This window comes from Anastrepha ludens, chromosome 6 (assembly GCF_028408465.1).
Source record: "Anastrepha ludens isolate Willacy chromosome 6, idAnaLude1.1, whole genome shotgun sequence".
Taxonomy (NCBI): Eukaryota; Metazoa; Arthropoda; class Insecta; order Diptera; family Tephritidae; genus Anastrepha; species Anastrepha ludens.
The window spans coordinates 50,852,798-50,876,892 of record NC_071502.1 but is presented as its reverse complement, the minus strand read 5'-3'; the positions used below and the strand labels follow the sequence as shown (position 1 = coordinate 50,876,892).

Below are 24,095 nucleotides of genomic sequence, written 5' to 3'. Positions count from 1 at the left end.
AATTTGCATAAATTTCATAATTTTTTCACAAAGTTTGAAGGAACGGTTTAAATACTTTTTACTTTATAATGAGTTAGGTTTTTATAAAAAATTAATAGATACTAAGTAAATGAAATTGGAATAACGAAAACTGGTCAAAATGCGCTTGGGCACAAATGCGCTGGTATAAAAACAGCAACAAAATTTGCAGACAAACTTTGTCTGTTGCTAGTAGCCAAGTGCTGTGGGGTGCCTCAGAGCGGTTGCATTCCTGCAAAACTGCTGTGTTTTACTTAGCAGCTTTGAAAATGTCATAAATCTTCATTAATGCGATTATTAATATTTATTGTCGAAGCTGTTGCATGAACTTCAACAACAATAATACTAAAACTAAGCATGCGCACAAACTCAGCCTGCTAACTTTAGTCGATTGTGAGTTTATTAACTTTTTATTTTGTGTGAAAGTTTTTGAATGCATGCATTCAACTCCCAAAGGTTTATTTTGATGGCTTGATTGATGAGTTTTGAAGTTGTACGAGTATATGATTATAGACATGATGCATATACCGTTAATCACTTGATTAGCTTTGCTAGAGTTTTAACTCAGACTAAAGTGCTTGTGTAAGTACATATTAATTTCATAAATATTTTATGATAAAAGAGTATGACAAGGGGAATGTAGCTCATTCACATTTAATTTGGCGAAAGCCAGATGACAGCGAATATAATCTGCACCATCATTATCCTCCTACACCATTATATCCATATATATAAACATATTATAATTGGCGCTTACACGTTTTTAGTATCGCCCGATCTACTCTTCCTATTTATGGCGTGCGTTTTTTATGAGTAGATTTTTCGTGGCAGAAATACAATCGGGGTTTGCCATTGCCTGCGCTCTTGCGAATGGTGGTCACGCACACACCCATTCGGTTACAGCGACCTAAAACTTACCTCCTTATAAACCTTAAACTCACCTTGCATTCAGGTATTCCGCATTCATAAAACCTTAGCTTCGCTCCTTACGTTGCAGGCCCTCTAGATAAATCCAAACAAGATGTACTCGTACATTCACTGTAGATCGTCGATTACACTATGTCGAATTTTGACTAGTGTTAGTTCTACTAGAGCTCGCAGGTCGCTTTGGCTCTGTCAGAAAAGGAATCTAATGATCACTCTGACAGAACTTTTCATAAAACACGAGGTTGTTTTACTGGTGTCAGTACTATATCAACGGTTACCATGAGCTTGATTAATGACAGCTTTGAGCACCATAGTGTCCGAGCACCAACCACCAAGTTCAAGCTCATCCCACCATACAGCAGAATTTAGTCTCAATTTGCATTACTGGATTAATTTTGAAGATGTGCGAGCGATTGTTAAAACCTTTAAAGCAGCTTGGCTATCCCTACAAACCCTGATTCTATGTCCTCACCACCCTTCGCCAACATTCAGACCTGCCACTTTAAGTATTGCATAGGCTTCCAATTGGAAAACAGTTATCATCATAAATCTAAAGCAGTAAATCATAAGAAGGTTTTTTTTTTTTTTGTTTAATGGAAATACTTTATTTGCAATCTATCTTAGAATACAGATATTCAGCAAAAGAGATCTTATTACCTAATGACAGAATAGTATTTACACTGGTGCAAAACTACATAGAAAACTATAGAATTTTTTCTTTTTACAATTCGTATGCATATTTTATGTTATTAGATTTAATTTTTACTCGAAAATTGTATAACTTACATCATGTATAACTTATATTAGAATTTTAAAATTTATTGGAGCATTTTAACAATTTCATATTTTATTTTTCTATTTTTATTTTTTTTTGTTTTTTTATTATTATTATTATTAAATTAACTTACTTCATCTATAACCTAGGTATATTAGAGTTTTAAAATTTAACAATTTAATATTTAGCTCTTTTTTTTTTTTTTTTTTATTATTATTATTAAATTGACAAATTTAAAGGAATGGCAAGTCTAAGACATGATTGCGCTTTAATCGTCTAATTTCATTGGTTGTGTCCAACAAGTAAATATCATTTGTGTTTACATGATTTGACAATCGTTCAATGTATCTCTTAGAATATACTGAGATTTCTCTCTTAACAAATGGAATACCTAGATCCTTGTGTATGGCTTCGTTTGTGATAAACCAAGGTGCCTTAACAATTGTTCGCAAGGTCTTTGACTGGTAGCGTTGTAAAATCTTCACATTGGACTTACTAGCAGTTCCCCAAAGCTGTATACCGTAGGTCCATATAGGCTTCAATAGCTTTATACAATCTAACCTTGTTTTCTAGACTAAGTTGAGATTTGCCTCCAAGTAGCCAGTACATTCTCTTGGTTTTATTTTTAAGCTGTTGATGCTTAGCGTTAATATGATTTTTCCATGTAAGGCGTCGATCAAAATGCATTCTCAAGTACTTGACTGTGCCGCTAGTAGGAATTTGATGACCATTTAAATACACTGGAGGACATTGTGCTCTTCTTAGTGTAAATGTAACATGAATAGAAAGAAGGTAACTGCCAAAATGTAATCCCGCTCCACTACCATTCTCGTTCTCGGAGCCGTCGGTATAGCAAGTTGTATCATGTTAGGATGGGTTAATTGTTACATTGGGTTAACACATAAGCTGAAAAGTCCCGGGTCTAACAAAGAAAACACGTCTTTTTTGTACAAAATTAGCTTTATTCATCAATAAGAACAACGCAATCATTTCAGCGCCACTGTAACATTTCAATGCCACTTTTGTAGAACGATTTATTTTTGGCCTCAAAATAGGGTCTGCAAAAAGCCAGTAGCCGCTGGGATCCAATTCGAAGTTTTATTCATGTAGCGTTGTCATTGCTCAGAATCTGCAACACGTTCTTGTTTTTGGTCAACAGCAACCACTTTGAACAGAGCTGTCTCATAGTCAAATACATTGGCGAGAGAGGCTGTGGCCTTTCCTGTAATCGGACCCGAGCCCTTCCTCGCTATGGAACAACACTCCATCAACGAGAAGCTCAGAAGTGAAGAGCTGGCAACAAACTATGGGCTATGCCAGGCGAAATCCTTACTGGGAGGGTACAACCAAAAGAGGTTTAAAATCTCACAACCCTCCTTAAGGATAATCTGAGAATGCTCACATGCATCCTCACAAGCTAGTGCATACTGCGAAATCATCTGCACATGATCGGCACTTGGTCTAAGGACTCTTGCCGTTTCTGCGACCAATGTTAGGAGAGTCCAATGCACTTTCTCCTAGAATACGCCGCTATAGTGCGGAGAATGTTGAGATATCTTGGCCAATTGCAGCCCGAGGAGGACACATACGCACAATCCAACCCTTGGATGAGGTGTTGTGATGAGTAGAGGGCACAAACGACCATGAGCTCGAAGTGCAAACCTCATATATCTATCTACTTAGTCAAATACTCATGCAATATAAAACCAACACGTTTTTCGGATATCTTTATGATGTAAGCTAACTCATGCAACTTAAATTTTCGATCATTCAAAACGATTTTGTTGATTCATTGATGTTTTCTAGTGTTACTGCCTCATTTTGAACCACATTTGAACCTCTACGACTATGAATGAAGCCAGCAAATCATCGTTTTATTATTGTTTATGATAGAGCGGAGTTCCCATAACACTTTTCAAGCCATTGCTTTACTTGAACGGTATTACTTCCCATTAAAAAGCAGCACGAAACTCTTTTTGATCCATTGCTTTGTCAATACAAAAGTAGCTTCACTCCTAACATAATAACTCACGAACCAATAAATAGAATGCCACGGCTATTTTTTCAAAGTAAGAACTCAATGATAAAGAGGTGAATGCAACAAAACTAGTGCCCGCTATGTGTTGGGCCTGGGATGATGAAATTTCTGCTCGTTTAAAGTTACTGCAAAATTATGAATATCTAAATCCCGGGACTTATCCCGAGCATCCGGGGCTATAAAGCTATATAATATTATTAATAATTATATATTAATAATCTCGGGATCGTGAAATTCGAAAAATGTACATCCCTGGCGTACACACATATGTGTATGTGTGCATATATGAATCTTGTATTTACAAAGGCATTATTGTATAATTTTGAATTCTCTCATGTGAACGCTTAAAATCAACGCGGAACCCCAAGCGTCACATATTCCTGATTTATTTGTCATACTTTTCACCATAATCAACTCTGTTATTTGGCGCACAATTGCGAACATTGTATATTTTGTATTTACGTAAAAGCGCGCACGGACGTACATACACGTATATAACACTTCTGCATTCTGCATACATATAAATACATATATGTACACTTGTTATAATCAACGACAACTCATTGATTGATAAATGTGAATGTGGTGTAATTGGCGCAATTTCGCGCTTGTTTAATTAAGTTGAAAATGAAAAAACTTTGCATATTCCCATTAATATTTTTTTATTTGCGGCCACATTACGTTTTAAACCAGAGAATTTTACTATTATAAATTGATAAGTGGTTGCTCTTGATGCTTTTGTAAATTTAACGAAATTTAATTTAAGATATAAATAATAACTTTATACAAACTTTTTTCTTCTGGACTTAATTTTCAGTACTTTTAAGAAAATCTTTGATTTGTTTAATGCAGTAGCGGATTTGTAGTTAATGAAGAGATATTTATATAACTAAAAAACTCTTTCCTTTCTGATCAGTAACTTACCTTTGAGAGAAACGGAACGGGGGATGTTGCTTATATTGGTAAGGTTGGAATCGCATATAGAGTAAAAACTCTGCAAACTCTTCGTGATTTGGTGCAGAGGACGCTGAAGTGGAGATGTAAAATGCCTTAAAAAATGCATCAAAATGAAGAGACCTTTTGTCATGTTTTACAAAAAAAAAGAAAAACAAAAAACAAATATAATAAATAAAATAATATAATTTAATACACACATAATATATAATATATAAAAAATAATAAATAAATTTCTATTCAAGTAAGAAGCAGAACTGAAAAGAAAATATAGTTTATCATTGTAAGCAGGCTTCTTTAGCTTCTTTCATTTGTAAAGATAGAGGGACACTAATTAACGACATCTGCCGTTGGTTCTATAGGTCCAGTAATCATTCGTCTATATAGGGTTACCGAGAAAGTCGTCCTACATTACTAAAGGACATTATTATTTAGGTCATTTCAGCGCATTATTATTTAGGTAATTTCTGATTAACTTGGTTATATGATCTTGGTTAAATTACTTTGGTCTAGTACTAGACAATAAGCTATTGTGGAACAGAAATGTGGAGCAAAGAGCGAAAAAAGCCAATAACGCCCTCTGCACATGTAGTGCTTGGGGCAATCTGGAATATATCCTTCTCTCTGATGCAAGAGCGAAAAAAGCCAATAACGCCCTCTGCACATGTAATGCTTGGGGCAATCTGGGATATATCCTTCTCTCTGATGCAATGGTACTACACAGCAGCGGTCAGAACAATACTACCCTATGGTACTCTGGTGTGGTGACTGCAAAATCTACACACGTCGCGTCTATGACAAAGGTCTAGCTACTAGCTATTAGCTACTACTCTGCTGGAAGAGTATAGTTTGAAATGAACTCTCATACAGAATCTATGGGCATATCTCAATAAACCGGAGCAATATAGTTTGTTAGAATATATTGTTCCGATTTTTAAAGGGGAAATAAAACAATAAGGATGGCGTAAGGGTTTAAGCTCCAAACGCAATACACTTAATTTTTATACAGACGATTCTAAAATGACTGGTGGATTAAGCACTACCATCCATAGTTAGACTTAAGGAAGTCATATAATCTTTCTGATCTCTACAGTGTATTCCAGGCGGAGTTTTTTGGAATTAGAGAGGCAGCAACTAGCATGTGATTCTGTTGGGATCACCTCCAAAGAGAACTTTTACAAAGATAGTTATGTAATCATTAAGGCATTTACACCGTTTAGTACATCGTCCGTGATCGTTCTTTAACGCATGGAAGCAGCAGAATGGTTGGCAGGGAATTGTAACCTAATATTGAGTTCCAGGACATAAGGGTATTGAAGGAAACGAGATAGTAGATGATATAGCGAAAAAGGTGATCTCTCTATCCTCAGACTTTGTCAACGAAATACCAAAGCCAATTCGAATATTATACAATGAACTAGAGGAAACATGACAAAAAATTCAATTCAAGATGGGAGAGCTTGAACATAGCCCAGTAGCAGCTTATCTTAAGATTGGAATCTCGGACAGTGCGGAATGTAGGATATGTAGGGAACTGAACTCAAGTGAAACTGTATCTTCTTTGAGGATGTTCTGCGTTATTCAAAAAACACTTAACAACGCTTAGCGCTTAATCATACCACGACGGGTCATTTGACCCGGAGATCAGCTTTTTGGTTTTTAAGTTTATTGGTCATATTGCTTATCGCATTGTAGTCAGTAAGTTGCACATTTCTAAAAAGACTGTTGCGTAAATTAGTTCAATCGAAATAGCTGAGAATAATTTCAAGAAAATATCAAAATTTTAGATTGAAAGTAGCTGCTTAGTGTAAGAAGAGCTAGAATTTTTGGTAAGCAGCTTATATTTTATTTTGATAGTAATATAGGTCACTATATATATGGTAGTCGAAAAAGTCTTTTCGTATTTCTAATCAAACTTCAACTAATTTTTTTATATTTTTAATGAACTTTATTAAACCAAATATGGACCATTTTGGTCGACCACCTTTTGCCATTTTTCTTCTAGAGACATTATTCCATCAGTATAAAACTTATGTGGTTTCTCGGCGAAAAACTGCGACAAGTAATTTTCACAGGCTTCTCTTGAAGCCAACTTTACTCCATTAAGAGAGTTCTGTATTGACCAAAACAAATGGTAGTCCGATGGGGCAAGATCAGGGCTATATGGTGGATGCATCAAAACTTCCCAGCCAAGCTCTTCCAGTTTTTGCCGAGTCATCAAAGATGTATGTGACCTAGCGTTGTCCTGATGGAAGACGACGCCCTTTCAGCTGATCAGTTCTGGCGATTTTTTTCGATTGCTTGCTTCAATCTCATCAGTTGCTGACAGTAAAGTGTAGAATCAATCGTTCGAGCAAGCATGAGCAGCTCATAGTGGATGATTCTTTTCCACTCCCACCAAACACACAGCATAACCTTTCGAGGGGTCAATCCTGGCTTTGCGCCCATTTGTTGAGCTTCACCACCCTTGCACCATGATCTTTTTCGCACATTATTGTTGTATTTGATCCACTTTTCGTCTCTTGTTACCATTCGCTTCAGAAATGGTTCGATTTCATTTCGTTTCAGCAAAGAATCGCAGATGTTAATTCGGTCCATTAAATTTTTCACAGACAATTCATGTGGTACCCAAACATCGAGCTCCTTTTTGTAACCATCCTTTTTTAAATGGTTCAAAACCGTTTGATGATGAATGTTTAGTGTCTTGGCGATGTCATGGCGGCTTATGTGACGGTCCTGGTCAATCTTTTCCATAATTTCATCGACTTTTTCAACGATAGGTCGACCGGAGCGAGGAGCATCTTTCACATCGAAATTTCCAGAACGGAAGAGAGCGAACCATTGATACAACATCGACTCCGTAAACTTCTCAAATTTCATTGGTGGGTTGCGTGGCATTCTTCCCTTTTTTATACAAAAATTTCAAAATACAGCGAATTTCTTCATTATTTTCACTCATTTTTGAACAGTTATAACTTTTTTCCAACTTCTCCGCATTTAATCTTTTTTTGGCGAAATGAAGCTTAAAATATCACCTCTCTGACACCATATGATATGACACAACGTGATTGGTAGCACTGGAGATAGATGAATCCAGCGACATCTATTGACAAAATACGAAAAGACTTTTTCGACTAGCCAATATACGGGGTGTGTTCAAAAAGAATTGCGAATTTTGTGTTCTCTCAAAAAATATTTATTTATTCATTAATATCTATTTTGCCCCCCATCAAAGTAATACCCATGAGATATTATTCACCTGTGCCAACGTTTTCTCCAATCTTCGCAGCACTTCAAAAAATAATTTTTCTTTTTATCTTGTTCAGCTCCTCCTTCTATGCCGTCTTTATCTCGTCAATCGTAGCGTAGCGTCCTCCTTACATGGGCCTCTTCAGTTTCGGAAACAAGTAAAAGTCACAGGGGTACGGTGGCTGTGGCATCATTAGTGTGTTGTTTTTGGCTAAAAAGTCGCGCATAAGCAACGATGTGTGAGCAGGGCCGTTATTGTGATGGAAAAGCCAATTTTTGTTCTTCCACAAATCTGGGCGTTTCTGGCGGATTCCTTTGCGAAAATTGCGCATAACTTGCAGGTAATATTCCTTATTGACCGTTTTACCCTGTGGCAAGAACTCATGATGCACAACGCCTCTGCATTCGAAGAAAACGGTAAGCAAAACTTTCACATTCGACCGAACTTGGCGCGCTTTTTTCGGTCTTGGTTCGTGCGCCAGCTTCCATTGAGATGATTGGGCTTTGGTTTCCATAAACCCACGATTCGTCACCAGTTATTACCCTCTGGAGCAAATTTAGGTAGTCGTGGACAGAGTCCAACATCTCATTAGCAATGTTTATGCGATGCTGCTTTTGGTTCGAATTTTGCGGCGACCCACCTCATGCCCAAATCATTGAAAAAAAATCGAATGGCACGAGCCAATATATAATAGCGATATGTCTAGGTCCTCAGCAATTTCTCTAACGGTGATTCGACGATTGGCCAATGCCATTTTCTTCATTTCATCAATTTTTTCGTCTGTTGTTGAAGTGCTCGGGCGTCCGACACACTGAGAACTTTGTGTACCACCGATAAATGTTGCTTTGGTGCAAAGTAGCTTTTAGCGAACTTAATTTCGTTTTTCACATAAAATTTTATACAGGTTCTTTGATCCATTGAGAAAATTCAAAACTCGCGATACTTTTTGAGCACACCTCGTAATAATATAGGTCACTTTTTACCCAGAAAAATGTCTGAGCAAACAAGGCAGTGCAAGGAGATGAATTTTCTGAAATTGAAGATATACTGCTTGCAAATGAAAATGAGTTTCAATCTACAGATATACTCAAGATGAAGAGGAAAATATTGTGAATATATGTTGTGGACGAAAATGAATGAGATTACTATCAAGTTCTGAAGAAAGTGAAGTAGATATAAATGAATAAAATTTTGCAAATGACGGATCTGTTAGGGAAGAAATACACGTAGGTGGCACACCTGGAATACCACCACTTCATAACTTTCAGGCAAGAAGTAGGCTCAACAGGATATGCAAAACGTCCTATGGTATAATGAAAGGTAAAGTTAGTACCGCATTTTCATTGATAATTGACCAGAGTATTATGAACCATATAAGAACAGTTGCAATAGAAGAAGCAAAGAAAGTTTTGGGAACCGATTGGAGTTTATCTCAAGAAAAATTAGATTCATTTATGGGAATTTTATACGCACGATCTGCATATGAAGCAAATAATTTGAATATTTTTTTTTTGTGGAATAACATATGGGGCGTACATTTTTTTCTGAAACTATGAGCAAAAATAATTTTACCGAAGTCAGCGGAGCCAACGTGTGAAAACAGATTTGGTGTAGACATGACCGATCAAATGACGAGGATATTTACTACAAAATCTAAGCTTTTCCGATGGCCTCTCCGAGTTCTTTTTAATATCCTTGATTGAGCTGGCATAAATGTCTGGATCTTATACAAGCAAACGAGAGGAGAAAATATAATATCTCGAGACAAGATTTTTTACTGAAGTAAAAGGTGTTAAATAGGATACTCTAAAGAAAATAAAATCCACAATCTAAATATAAAAAATATGTTTGCAGAAAATGTTCAAACACACACTTATGTGTAAAAAATCCAATGAATAATTAATTGAGAATTCTTATTATTTGCGTTTGTAATAGAAATGCCTAATATACTATTTAGTTCTATTATAATAAATTAAATTTTTATTCTTATTTCCTTCCTAACATCCCTATTTCATACATTCAAGCAGGAAACCTAAAGTGGGGTCATTTGACCCGTTACGGTAGAAATGGGTATCTATCAAGTGTAGATATGAGTAGTGGTAAAATATCTAAGGGCACCACAGTTGTCTCCGTACTACTTCAAAACACAAAACTATTGAGCTCCATTTAGTATTGCTATGGTCCGAATCGGTCTATAAGTGACTACAAATCAACCAGTTCAACCTAATCCAATTTACCCTAAGTTCACGTTGTCCTACAATTTCAAAAAGTGTTCAAAATTGTATAAGGCTGAATTATTAAATTTAATTTTTAATTCTTCTTAAAAAATAATTGTGAATTTAGTTATTGTATAAAGGGGCGAGGGGCCGAGAAGCCGAGGGGCGACCACTATTAGAAAAACGTTTTCTTCATTTTAGTATTTCATGGAGATTCGAACCTACGATCTTTCCGAATTCCGAATGGTAGTCACTCACTACCTCATTCGGCTACGGTGATCGCCGGGTTAGATTAGGTTAAATGGATGCCCTTACGAGGGCAAAAATTTGTCCCTTGTGATACCATACAGGGGCATGGGAAGGAACCAGGTAGAACTTCACCGGATGTATGATATTAAAGCCAGCAATATCCGCTGGTTTAGCGAAAAAATGAGAGGCCAGATGTTTAAACCTTAGCCTGATGAGAGTAGAGCAGTTGAGAAGAAGGTGCTGAGATGATTCCACCTCGTCCTCCAGTCAGCTTCTGCAAAAAGGGATTGAAGCAATCACAAGCCTCACCGCATAGACACCTAACGGACAATGTCCGGTGAAGATACCTACCAACTTCGAAAGCTGTAGCCTTGTTAGCCTTAGAAGCTCTCTCGAGCGCCCATGTGCTACCCGTGACCGGAAGGATTTTTCAACATTGCACGTTTGTGCACTGGCTGCGCGTTCGCTGAGTTGACGCGAGGCCCATCGTTCCAGTAGCAGACCAAATAGTCTCCTATCTTGGAACTGCTATCTTCTTATATTGTGATGAAGCCGTATTAAGGATCTCTTGTCTGGCCAACTCATCGGCCCAGCAGTTTCCCTCTATAAATATTCCCGTATAAATGTTAGATTCTCACAATTTCAGGGAATTTGCTGCCAATGTAGCATTTTGTTTATCATTTCATCCACATGGCAAACTTTTGTATCTCTTCAATGGCTTATGAAATCTTAAGCAATACAACAATGCTAATTGCAACAAATAGTGACCCTTCAAAGCGTCTCGCAACGAAAGTCTTCTGTGTAAAAAATAGTTACCTGCATGCACTCGCAGATCTCTTGAGCTATGAAGCCCTCGCTCATTTCGAAGCCCAGGTAATCCTCCAGATTTCTTCCTAGCTAATGTGTCTCAGTGCGATACGCAATGTTTTAAACCAGAGTCATACAAATACATGATTTTAAAGTTTTGCGTTTTCTTGTTTTCAATTATTACTTTTCATCCTATTGGAAGCATATAATATTTTTCGATTTATTTCAATATACAATAAAAAAAATAAAAATGAGAAAAATTAAACAAACTCAATCAATTTAAAATTTCAATAAATGCAAAAATTCAACATTAAAGCTGAATGTTAACCAAGGTTCGTAGGCTTTCCTTAGTACACTTGCACAGAAGTGATTCATAATTTATTTCTTAAAGCAAAGCAAACAATAGCAAGGAATTTGCTAAAATACTCAAATATTTAAATAAATTTGCATAAGCAAATAGAAAATGCAAAACTTAAATATTCTACAAAGGCAATAAAAATGTTATAAATGAATTATGGGCAACAAAGGAAGTGAGTAGGTGACTTGAATAAATAAGTATCATGCATGTCAATATGTATGTGTGTATATATGTATAGCAAAATTTAAATCCTACGAGTGAAAATGCTGTATTTTCATAATCTTTATTAAAATTAAATTGTTATTACTAACATAACTAAATTTGCTTGCGATTCATTGAAAATGCCTGTGAATTAAACAAAAACACGATAATTTAATTGAAAAATTGTATATGTAAAAAAGTTTATATAAGCATGACCCCCATAACTTGGAAACTATTTGACCAATTTGATTCAAATAAACTGCATAGTAAGAGCTTGTATTATTTATTATAAAGACTGTATTCGATAAAATGTATAGCCATCACCATTAGCCATAATGACTTCACATTTTCGAATCCAATTCAACCGAATTTGCTTTGATAACTATTGGGCCGCGCCAAAAAAATTGGCCGTATTTGGCCGCAAACCAATCATCGAGCCATTTTTTGGCTTCTTCGTGAGAATTGAAGCGCTGCTCGGAAAGTGCGTGGCTCATCGATGCACACTAATCGTTCGTCTCCACCAATTCCCGGGCCGCTCTTGTTCGATGTGGCGGTGCATTGTCATCAAGAAAAATTACTTTGTGACGCCGATCGGCATATTCTGGGCGTTTTCGGTGTTCAAATCGGCCAATTGTCGTTAGTAGCGTGCACTGTTAACTGTTTCACCTGGTGTTAATAGCTCGTACCAAATCATACCACACTGATCCCAGAAAACACACATCATTGCCTTGCGGCCGAAGCGATTTGGTTTGGCCATTGTTTTTGGCTTGTGGCCGGCGGACCATACCATCGTTTATGCTTGGGATTGGAGAAATACACCCATTTTACACCAACTGTAACGATTCGATGCAAAAAAGACTTCCTTTTGAACCGGGAGAGCAGCATTTCACAAGTGGTTTTTCGGCTATCTCGCCGCCTTTTAGTTAGTTCATGCGGCACCCATCTTCCGACCTTTAAAATCATGCCCATGTCTTTCAAACGTTTGGAAATGGTTTTTGGGTCACTCCCAACTGCTCTGCCATCACTTCTTGCGTTTGACCATCATCTTCATCCAACAATGCTTGCAATTCGGCGTCCTCAAACTTTTTCGGTGGCCGGCCACGTGCCTGGTTCTTCACGCTAAAATCACCACTTCGGAATTTTTCAAACCACCTGAAGCCCTGTGCTCTACTTAGAGCATGTCCACCATAAGCTTCTATAAGCATTTGATGAGCTTGAGAAGCGTTTTTCTTCAATTGATAACAGAAAATCAACGATGTCCGCAAATCGTAGTTTGAAGGCACGAAATTCGACATTTTTAAGAGCGACAAAAATGCATTGTTATATGAAACGTAACAAACAATGAACTGAATATTGAAAGAAAAATGCTATTTTTTTAATATAAATGATCGGATGTTTATTTCATTATAAAGAGGAAGGTATGCCGTTAATAGTGGAAAATAGTATCAGGCAAATGACCACCACGACCACACTTACAGGAAAATATCCTTTTCATGAAATTTTCCATAACCGAATTACAAAGTGACTGCCTTGTTTGTTGATGCCCTTCCGCCAAAAATCGCCTGGTTTGGTGTCTAAGAAGTTGTTGAGCCAGTTTTTAAGCATCTTTTTTTTATCAACGGAAACGCCTTTCATATAGTTTGATAGGGAGCGGAAAAGATAGTAATTGGTCGGCGCAAGGTTCGCAGAATACGGCGTATACTGAAGGACCGCACATTCGAGCTCTTGGAGTGCAGCTTTGACGACTTGTGCAACATGGGGCCTGGTATTGTCGTGAAGGAGTATGATTTGACCATCTCGATCAGGTTTTTTCAGTCAAATAGCCTCATTCACGTAGTGTAGCAGGGCAATGTAGAGCTCCTCGTTGACCGTAGCAATATTTTCGAGCATTTTCCAGTGCACCACGCCCTCCCAGTCCCATCAAACACATATCATGATCTTCTCATGAAGAACTCGACTTCATAAAACCTTTCTCGGTGCGGGAAGTGTCATCGACATCAAAGACGTCATTTTTGAACTTTGCACACTTAGACTCACCTATGACACCTTCTCCACGTCGCAAATGTTCCGGGCTACTTCGGCAGCTTTCTGGCCTCTATGAAAAGCAAAGAAGAGCAGGTGTCGAAAATATTAATTTTTGCTTCCTGGTTATTCCAAAGGGTGGTTAAGTTTTAAGTGACGGTGTTGCTTTTGAATAAAATAAACATTTTTTTGGAAATTAGTGCCATTTCTCTTTATTATTATAATATTGGTATAGCTCAATTACACACAAAACAAAATATCGGCCAAATGATCGCCACGGCCTCGGTGGCACACCTTTTCGATGACGCTGAGACATAATTGAGGTTCTATCCCGTGAATGTGCCGAATTATCTCATCTTTTAGCTCTTGAATTGTTGCTGGCTTATCGACGTACACCTTTTCTTTCAAATAACCGCAAAGAAAGAAGTTCAACGATGTCGTTGACGTTTAGGTGTGGTTCACATTCAACATCGGCCCTTGCAATTTAATCACCCTGTATTTCTAAGACTCAAAACTAATAAAAAAAATAACTCAAAAATACAATATAGTTTTGTGAGCAGGAGTAGTTATATCGAATGAATACTTACCCTTTGTCAAACCGCAAACAAATCGTTGTAAAATAAAAGAGAATATAAAAACGCTATGAACTTATTCCCTAAACCAATATATCACCGTCCAAATGTGTTTCCCTTGAATTTTTGCTTAAATAATGCCGAAATATTTTCAATCTAACCTATAAGTCCCATTTTGCTGTTTCCACTCTATGCACCTTCGGCTTCGATGCTTGGAATTGTTGTCTTTTTGTAAAATTCATGGTTGGCTAGTTCTTCCAAACATCTTCGATGCTAACGGTAATAATGCTTTTTGGTAAATTTTATTCATAAAATTCATCACTACATTCAAGTTGGCGGTAAACACAAATAAACGGTCAAATCCTTTTTCGGAGAAGCAGCCCTAAACACGGACCTTATTTGAATGCTTAACAGTTCGTTGAAGTTTTAGGTTATCAGTAGTGCACCAGGACCGGAGAATGTAACTATTCGTCGGAAAGGAAAAATTGTCCGTGAATATTACGTTTGTCCAATACCGTTCTGAATTTGCCTTATCCCATGCAAGTCTGTTTTTACTGTGTACTCGTAATAATGAGAGCAGTGGTTTTTTCCATGTGCTCCGGATTTTGAGGTCTTTTGCTCGTAAACGCCTTCGAATCGTGTCTTATGAGGCATTAACACCACTCTACCTTAAAAAGTATTTAGCTTTACGAACGATAAGTGCGGCTCTATCACAAGCAAATCACTAATCTTCTGATCTAGCTTTGCAGAGGTATTTTTTTGGGAGTTGGTCTGCGGAAGTCGTCAACAAAAGATACCCATGACAATTTTGGGCCTTTAAGGTTTGATATCGGAACACTGCTTCAAATCATTTTTAATGCGTGGAACTCATTTCAAACAAACACGCTTTCTGAATTGACTAAATACTAAAAATAAAAAATAAAGCAAAATTGAAACATGTTGGCTGTCCACACATCTCATTTCCACACATACCACAAGGGAAATTATTCCATCAAATTAATTGATTTAATGATAAGTATGGATTTATAAATATGAGCTCTTAAGTGTGGCGTACATTGCCATTTCTATCAGCTCTGTCTATGCTTATAAATAACATTTCAACTGGAATGCTTGCTGTATTTTATTTTGCCAACTAAATAGCGATAGCCAGTAGTCATTGCCTCTGGGCTTCAGCAACAATCCCTTTTGGCTGCCTAATCAGCTAACTGTAATTAAAATATTAAAAGGGCGCGATAAATTGAATTTCTAGTTGTCAATTCCATTTTATAAATTGATGAATCATGAAGCAAGAATATATAGCTTTATAGGTGCCAATAATGGGTGATCTAAAAACATTTCTTGATGACTTAAACGAAATTTTAAAGTACTCTACTTTTCGAGCAGAGCCAAACAAAGTAGAATTTTTGTGGGTTTTTGCAAACAACTGGTGCAGGGATAATTTATGTGAATTAGAATTTACTTCTTTAAGCGCCTGTTTTTCAGTGCAAGTTTTCAGTTTGAGTTTGAATGCTTAATTTTGAAGACTCAAACTCTGTTTAAAAAAACTCACGACAGAGCGGTTTCAAATGAAGTGATCCGAGTGTATAAGATATTGTAGACACTTGATTTATTTTTTGGCTTGAGTGTGATGAGAGGTAAACTGAAACAAATTTGAACAAAATATAAGAATTTTTAGATTTATTTGAGGGATCCCGGTGGTATAGAGCTTGAAAATTTAGAGTATTTTCAGGATTTTTTTTTTTACAATAATAAAAATAAAAAACGATATTCAAATTGTTTAATCCGTTTATTTAACTTATTTTACATACAAAAGTGAAACATTTCTTTTTTAATTTTGATAATTTTAAAAATGGCGCTGAAGTGGACCCTCCCGAAAAATTGGACCTGGGCGATGTTATCCATTTTGGGTCTTCTATTTATCTGAAACACAAAAACGAAAAAAAATTATTAGTCAGCATGTCCCGTACTAGAATAAAATAAAATAAAAACATATTTCGCAAAATGGCGCGGTTTTGAATTCGACGCTCTAAAAATCGGGTTTTTTCAGTTTTTTAATCAAAAAAATACGAAATAATTGAAATAAAAATATGATTCTAGTACGGGCGATAACCATTAATGTTGTGAACAACATACTAAAATTTCAGCCGATTCGGTTGAATAGTTTTTTTTTTTTTTGTTTTTTGACAACACCAAGCCGAAAAAAGTCATTTCGAGATAAATGAGTTTAAAGTTAGAGTATAGCGCGCGCGGCCGCTCTCTACTTAGTTAATGAGCTGTAGAAGCTATAATTTTGGGAATTTCCGCATGAAAATTTCACAGTATATTCCTAAGGTACTATAATTTCGAAATATCGAAAACAACAAAAAACGATTTTTTGAAATTTCTAGACCACCGGGTCCCCCTAATGCTAAAATCTTTTGTATTCAATGCGAATCTATTAAAGGTGGTAGCAGTAGGCCAGCTGATATTTTTTTTCTTTCGCTGTGTAAATTCGGATGTCAGCACAAAATTAAATTACAAAACGTATTATTTACTATTAAAATTGGTAATTTCAAAATTAAAATTTCATAATGAATTAAAATTCAAAATGTATGATGAACATTTTAAAATAATTTCAATGAATTCGCCTTGGTTAACTAGAGTGAAATATTCTCGGTTCTTTTTAACATTTAAACATTTTTTTTTTTTCAACTTTTAAAATTTTGGAAAAGTTTGTTCTTTTCTAAAATATTAAAACAAAAATACATATAAAAACAAAAAATATATATAAAACGAAAAAAGTAAAAAAAAAATTTTTTTTTGAGGTATACCTATTATAAGTATATGCTGAAATGTGAAAAATAGTTGAAAGAATTTTACTTAAAAAATCTGTATACAAAATATTTCAGCATTGAATAAAATTCAAAATTATAATTTTTTTTTTTTAATTTTTCAGTTTAATTCTCATTATACCCAAGTGTACCAATAAACCAGTTTTTAGAAAAATGTATTAGGTGCGCAACTAAGTTCCCGCTGTTTGTCAATAGAAGCCGCCAGCAGTGTGTGGTAATCGATTCTAACATAACCTAAACATCATAAACCTAGCTTAGATATATGGTAAACAAACTAATTCAACACATTAGTGATTTTGTTTTGGTATCATATACTTTTGGTTTTGTGAAAATGTCTGATTTTGTGCCGAATAATCGTCATTTGTGGGAAGTGTTGATTTTCCTCTTTCATTCGAAAAAAACGACGGCTGAAGCGCATCGAACGCTACAAAAAGCTTACGGAGATGCTGCTTTAAGCGAAACAACATGACGAGATTGGTTCCGTCGCTTCAGAGACGGTGATTTTAATGTTGACGACTGTCCGCGTGAAGGAAGGCCAAAAACCTTCGAAGACGCTGAATTGGAGGCATTGCTCAATGAGAGCAAGAAGAGCTTGCTTCGGTATTAGGAGTTACCCGCCAATCCATTTCCAAGCGATTGCATGCTTTGGAAATGCTTTAGAAACAGGGCACTTGGGTTCCTTATGAGCTAAAAGCAAGGGATGTTGAACGACGTTTTTTCGCCTGTAAAGAACTGCTCCCGCGGCAAAAACGGAAGGGAGGAAGGGTTTTCTTCATCAAATCGTGATGGGTGATGAAAAATGGATTTATTACAGCAATTCAAAGAAAAGAAAGTCATGGGGACTGCCCGGTCATGCTTCTACGTCGTCGCTTCGGCCGAATATTCACGCTGCGAAGGTTATGTATGTATTTGGTAGGACTGTCACACTGTCAATAGCCGTCAAATACGCGTGTCTCATATTTCCTTAAATGTCATGTCACATTGGTTGTTCAGGTACATGCAACATGGTTTGGCTTGTCACCGTTTCTATTCTATTGAAAAAAATTAAATCAGTGATAATTTTTTCGATAAAAAGTCTTACTCGAACTTGAACCTAATCGAATATGCCCTCTCCCCTATGTGTATCGCTTTACAAAGAGCTATAGTGTTATCAGATGTGATATACTTGTATATTGAAAGAGATATAGCAGGTGAAAGGCAATTTTTTTTAACACACCTTTTCGACCACCCAATATATCTAATGTTAAAAAAAAAAACATCATGACTCGCCCACTCATGCTCAACGAGTTGATGAATACTAAAAGCACTACTGTTTCAAGGGCAAACGTTCAACATACAATTATTAACTCCCGTTAATTGCTGACCCCAATAACCGCTGAAAATTCACACACCGCGAGACGATGTCATAAAGAGGTTGAATGCATAAAATTGGCTTTCAAGCGCACCCCTTTTTAATTGCTTTGTGAAGCATGAAAAACTAACATAAAGTATAATTTTCGTCTGGCATATAATTAGGCGCTGACAGCTTGATGTATATTTTAGTTGGTCACTCTAAAGATTGCTTGCCGTTGGCTGGCTGTTTTAGCTAGTGAGTGAAATGGCAATAAATTACTAAAAAATATGAAAAGGCTTGAGTGAAAAGCGCTCAGTGCTATTCTTTACAGACAAAAGGATTACACAACCAACTTAATTGAATAAAATATTTAATAAAAGTGCTGTGGCTGCTGGCTGGCGGCAGCTGGCGACTAATGAATATCAAAGTAAATTAAAACATGGATGGACAAGCACGGGAAAGCAAGCAGATTAACCCAGAAAAAAAAAAATACACAAATTCCTTTATAGCGATCTTGTTTTTGCTTATTGTTTGTTTTTTTTTTTTCAAAGAAAGTTGCGAATTTCATGTCTGGCAACAAGTGAACCATTAAAGCCATTCAATTGCCCCAGTCAGTGATTCAGCCGCTTATTCAGACATAGACAGTCATTTGTGCAGTCATAAAAAGCAAACACATTGGCAGTCAAATTGAACCCAATTGAACTCGGCAGTCATGTAAATTAATTGCCAGCTAACGGTGCTGCCAAAAACGGTTGTAAAGCGAAGACGATAATATGGCAGCGAGTGGCAATACGTCGGCTTTTTGGCAAACCCTAGCAAGTGAAAAGAGTTGAACAAATGCCAAAATTGTTCTTTGCAGGAGTGTAAGAATTGATTTTATATGCGGATAATTATCGTCTATATGTATGCATATATAAATGAGGTAAACACTTACACGTTTCCTATGGGTATACGCGTTGTAATGGTGTCCACGGCTCCCTGTGCGTGTAAGCAAAAATGGATTGATTGAATCATTTATCAATACTGCATTATTGAAACAAAATAGCAAAGAATAACTGTTTTAAGTTGAAAATCTTTTATTTCTTAATGGTGCAAATGTTGACATATTTCGGGAAAGAATGAAAGTCCTTTCCTGAAAGTGTTACTACGCAGATCAATCCCGAGGTTTTCAAGTTTTTTCTCGCGTCTTATTGTTATTCATGTCAATCGATTGATTTGGTATTTTCTTTGTGAGGTTGTTTTACTATAAAACTTTACCAAGAATACTGATGGTCGGCCACTATTGCAGAAGCTGTGAGCACTTTTCAGAAAATAACACTTTGTAAATGCATTTTGTAAATGTAAGGGTCTGGTAGCTAGACGGTTAAGGTCACTGGGTACCCTTTTTATTGGCAGTGGTAGTGCTCCAACCAAAATCCCATCAACTTTCTCCATTACATCAGCAACTTTGCTCGCAATTCCCGGCATCTTTTAAAGAGATGGCGAAATATTTGCGCAACCATTTGACATAGGTGCCAGGGCATAGCACCGTACCAGAGAATTCTAAATCAGATAAAACAGCGGGGAGGACACTACTACTCGCCTCCCTCTCAACCTACAAACTGCGTGGTGCAAGTAGCATTGTCACTTCAGCCAACACGAGATGGGTTGATGGTCTGACATGTAATGCTACAAATAGAGTTTGGCCAAAATGGGACGCAAGGCGCTAAAATGCGCTACTTAGGAAAAACTTCTCTATGTTAGTTGCTGTGATCACAGACCTCGGTCTCCCAGGTCGATATGCTCAAAGATTTGCAAGTTTCTCATGTCACTATGAGATACTTCGGTTCATCGTTCTTGAATGATACTGATGGCCTTAGGGATTTATGTAAGTGTCAGCCGGCTTAACGAGTTTGTACTTAAAACAAAATGGTTTAACGAGCTGTAGCAGATAAACTTCTACTGTGGTATTCCAATGGAACGGCATCTGTCTAAATCTGTCTAAATCGAATGCCACTTCTACCTATCTACCTACCATGGTTTTTAAGTCAGAATGAACTATATTTTCATAAAACTGTTATTAAAATTAAATAAGAAATAAATAAATTCTCTGAACTTATCAGTAAGGCTTAGGCGTTATTTAATGCGATATACCTATATGGCTTTGTGGGGAAATAATACAATCAATATTTTCTTCCGTTCATTTTTCGACCACTTGAGCAACTACTACGATACAAATATTATCCTTTACTTTAACGCTACAGTCTTGGACTGGTACACTCTGTGGATCTTAATTACGCGCAACACTAACATTTTTTTCGTAGTGCAAGGTGAGGACTAGATACAGATGTACGTATATATCCATATTCCGTCAAGGGAAGAGTGGACGGAGGGCTACACTTGGGGGCAGGGTCTGGTGAACTTGTTCACGGATGGATCGAAGTTGGAAGGAAAGGTTGGCGGAGGAGACTTTTGCGAGGAGCTCCCCATCAGACTCAAATTCAGCCTACCGGACCACTGCAGTGTGTTCCAGGCAGAGGTAGCCGCAATCAAGGAGGCAGCCGATTGGCTGCTCAAATGCGTATTAACGGTCAAGAAAGTAAATATTTACTCCGACAGCCAAGCGGCAATAAGGGCCCTCGGGTCTATGACGGTGCATTCGGAATTGGTCAAGGAATGCTTGCCCTCGCTTTCGACTGCGTCCGAATTCTTTAATATCAGCCTCATCTGGGTTCCTGGTCACAGCGACATTGCTGGAAACTGTGAGGCAGATGAGCTGGCCAGACAAGGGACATGCGAGGTGATTTCCCCGCGAAGGGAGAGAATCGGGATCCCCCTGACTACCTTCTGGAAAGATGGGCATCGCACCACTCAGCGAGCGCTGGGCAAGTGCACAAAAGTGTAAGGTAGCGAAATCCTTCTGGCCACATGTGGACCGGAGGCGCTCGGGCGACCTTCTGAGGCTAACAAAATATCAGCTCTCTAATCTCGTGGGGTCTCTCACAGGACAAAATGCGCGAGGAATGCATGCTGTGAGACTTGGAATCGCCCTGCTCTGGCGGGGCTAAGATCTAGGCATCTTGGCTCCTACTTTTTTGCCACGCCTGCTGATATAGCTGTTGCTGACATTAAAAAATCTGATGAATTTCATCAGCAGCATTAAGCGGTCGACGCAAACATAGTCATCGTTCGTAATCCGCACGCTCCTAACCATCCCAGCACCATCTCTCTCCGCCCTCTCCCTGTATCCCATCGGTCTTTCTCTCCCGCCTCACCCCTCCATAATGGCATCACAAAGGACGAATCCTCCTTCGTCCAAGTGTGCCCATTCCCTGGGCAAGCGTATCAACCTAACCTAACCTAACCATATATCCAAGCGCTAGCCATCCAGGCAAATCGGACATGCATGCAACTGGACAATACGCATTTAAAAGTATACTAAAAAAAAGTTTAACTGTAAATTAAATTGACAGCAAATGCCGAGAAAAACAAACTCGTGTAGCAAAACAAGGACTACCAGTGTAAAAGTAGAGAAAGTTCAATAAAAACCCAATGAAGACAAAATTAATTTCACTCACATAACAACCACATATCTGCGCTTACCCTCAATACTCGTTACTGTCTTAAATTCTTTGCAATTCTAATTTATATTTTCTCACAAAAATTTTCTTTTTCACTTTTTATTTCCGTTATCCGCCTTTAGGTGCCGGAACGTGTACGCGCCATGAATGCCAGCATAAAACTTTTGCTCATTGTACGTGAACCGGTGACGAGGGCCATTTCTGACTACACACAATTGCGAAGCCATGCGGCAACAGCCACGCTGCCACTAGCCGATGGACCAGCGATGTTGCCACCTTCAACGGCGCCCGCTAAGCATATCGCAAACACTTATCAAAGGCGACAAGGCAGGGCAATTGAAACAGCTGGCTCTGGTTATGGACCAGGGTCAGGTTATGCGGCAGCAACGAATCAACATTTCAGAGCCTCGCAGCATGTGGCGCTATATGGCAAATCGAGTAATTCCTACGCGGCGGCACAAGTGTATGATAATGCAATTGACGGTGGAGGTGGCGGTGGCGGCATAAGTATTGACGACGATGGAGGAGGTGTACGAAATCGTTTTGGCGATTCCTATACAACAGCGCCAACGCTCGGTTCGGCGGCTGCTGCAGCACAAATTGCAAGCAAGTAAGTGGCACATAGAAACTACACATACATTTGTACATAAATAGCTGCAATTCTTTCTTGTTATAATGCTCGAGTGTATGCAATGAAAAGAGTAATAAAAAGCCGAACAGGAAGGAAGTAAGTGTGCTCTTACTGACTATTTTGCATACAAATGAAATGTAAAACAGGAGAATATTGTAAAATTTGCCACGTCAAGCTATGGTTAGTTGGGTTTGCATACCACCAGCATGCGCTGGTGCACCTTCAATGGCTTGAGTAGACGCGACATTCATTTAAATTTGTTAATTCAATAAAATAAGCGCGTGTTGTCGTTCAATTTAAATTGAGCGAAAATAAAAAAAAGCTCTTTATGGTGCACAGATACACGAGGGGAGGTCGAAGTGTTTGAGAATGAAGGGTTTGAAGTAGGAAGAGTTGGAAATTAAATGTGGAATTGTTTCTTCTCTCAACAACAGGGTGAACGATATGAGGTGTTACCTATGTAAAACACCATAACTTTTTTGTGCGAAATTAGTTTTTATTGATTTCAAAGACAAAACTGTTCAAAAATGATTACACTTCACTTTATCTTGATATGACCACCTTTTGCCTTGACTATAGCCTTCAAACGTTCAAACCATGAGTTGCATGCTGCACGAATGTTATCTTGAGGTATTTTGGCCCATTCTCGTTTAATCGCTTTTTTCAGCGCATCCATACTGGCATATTTTTTAGTCCTCACCTTGCTCTCCAAAACGAACCAGATGGAATAGTCCATCGAAAGCCATTGTGAGGACGTAATGAAGTGTGGAACATGATTTTTTAACCATTCTTGGCTCACACGAGCTTTATGAAACGGTGCCGAGTCCTGTTGGAACGTCCATGGTCTACGACCGAAATGTTTGCGTGTCCACGGCTCTAAAGCAGCTTCTAAAACATTTTCCCGATAATAAATCGCATTCACTTTGACACCAGGCTCGATAAAAACGATTGGAGAGCGTCCATGAGCGGTCACTGCGGCCCAAACCATTACTTGCGATGGGAAATTGCTTCGAGTGACCATACGTAGGCTCAAATTCTCGTATGAGCGTTCGGTCAAGTAAACACGATCGTTTTGAGTGTTTATGAACTGCTTAATTGGGAAATTTTTTTCATCAGAAAACACAATGTTAGGAAATTCGCCACGTTCGTGCAAGCGCAACAACTCTTTTGCTCTTTCGCACCAAACTTTTTTTGCTAGGGTGAAAGATCGTGTACTTTTTGGAACTTGTAAGCTCAAGGTCAAAGCTCATTTTTCAATATGCGTCGAATGCTGTCTTGTGATATTTTCAGTTCTTTGGCCAATTTTCTTCCACTTCGACGTGGAATTCGTTCGAATCGAGCCTTCACTTTCCG

General features: G+C 37.7%; 1 protein-coding gene across 1 annotated transcript in view; it reads left to right on the top strand.

Annotated features, from left to right (window-relative positions):
- Positions 1-24,095, top strand: part of LOC128867756 (uncharacterized) — a 90,194-nt gene that overhangs the window by 47,619 nt on the left and 18,480 nt on the right. Inside the window, exon 4 of the mRNA XM_054109226.1 lies at positions 22,234-22,721. Coding sequence (XP_053965201.1) covers positions 22,234-22,721 — 488 coding nt within the window. The remainder of the gene's footprint in view (positions 1-22,233; positions 22,722-24,095) is intronic.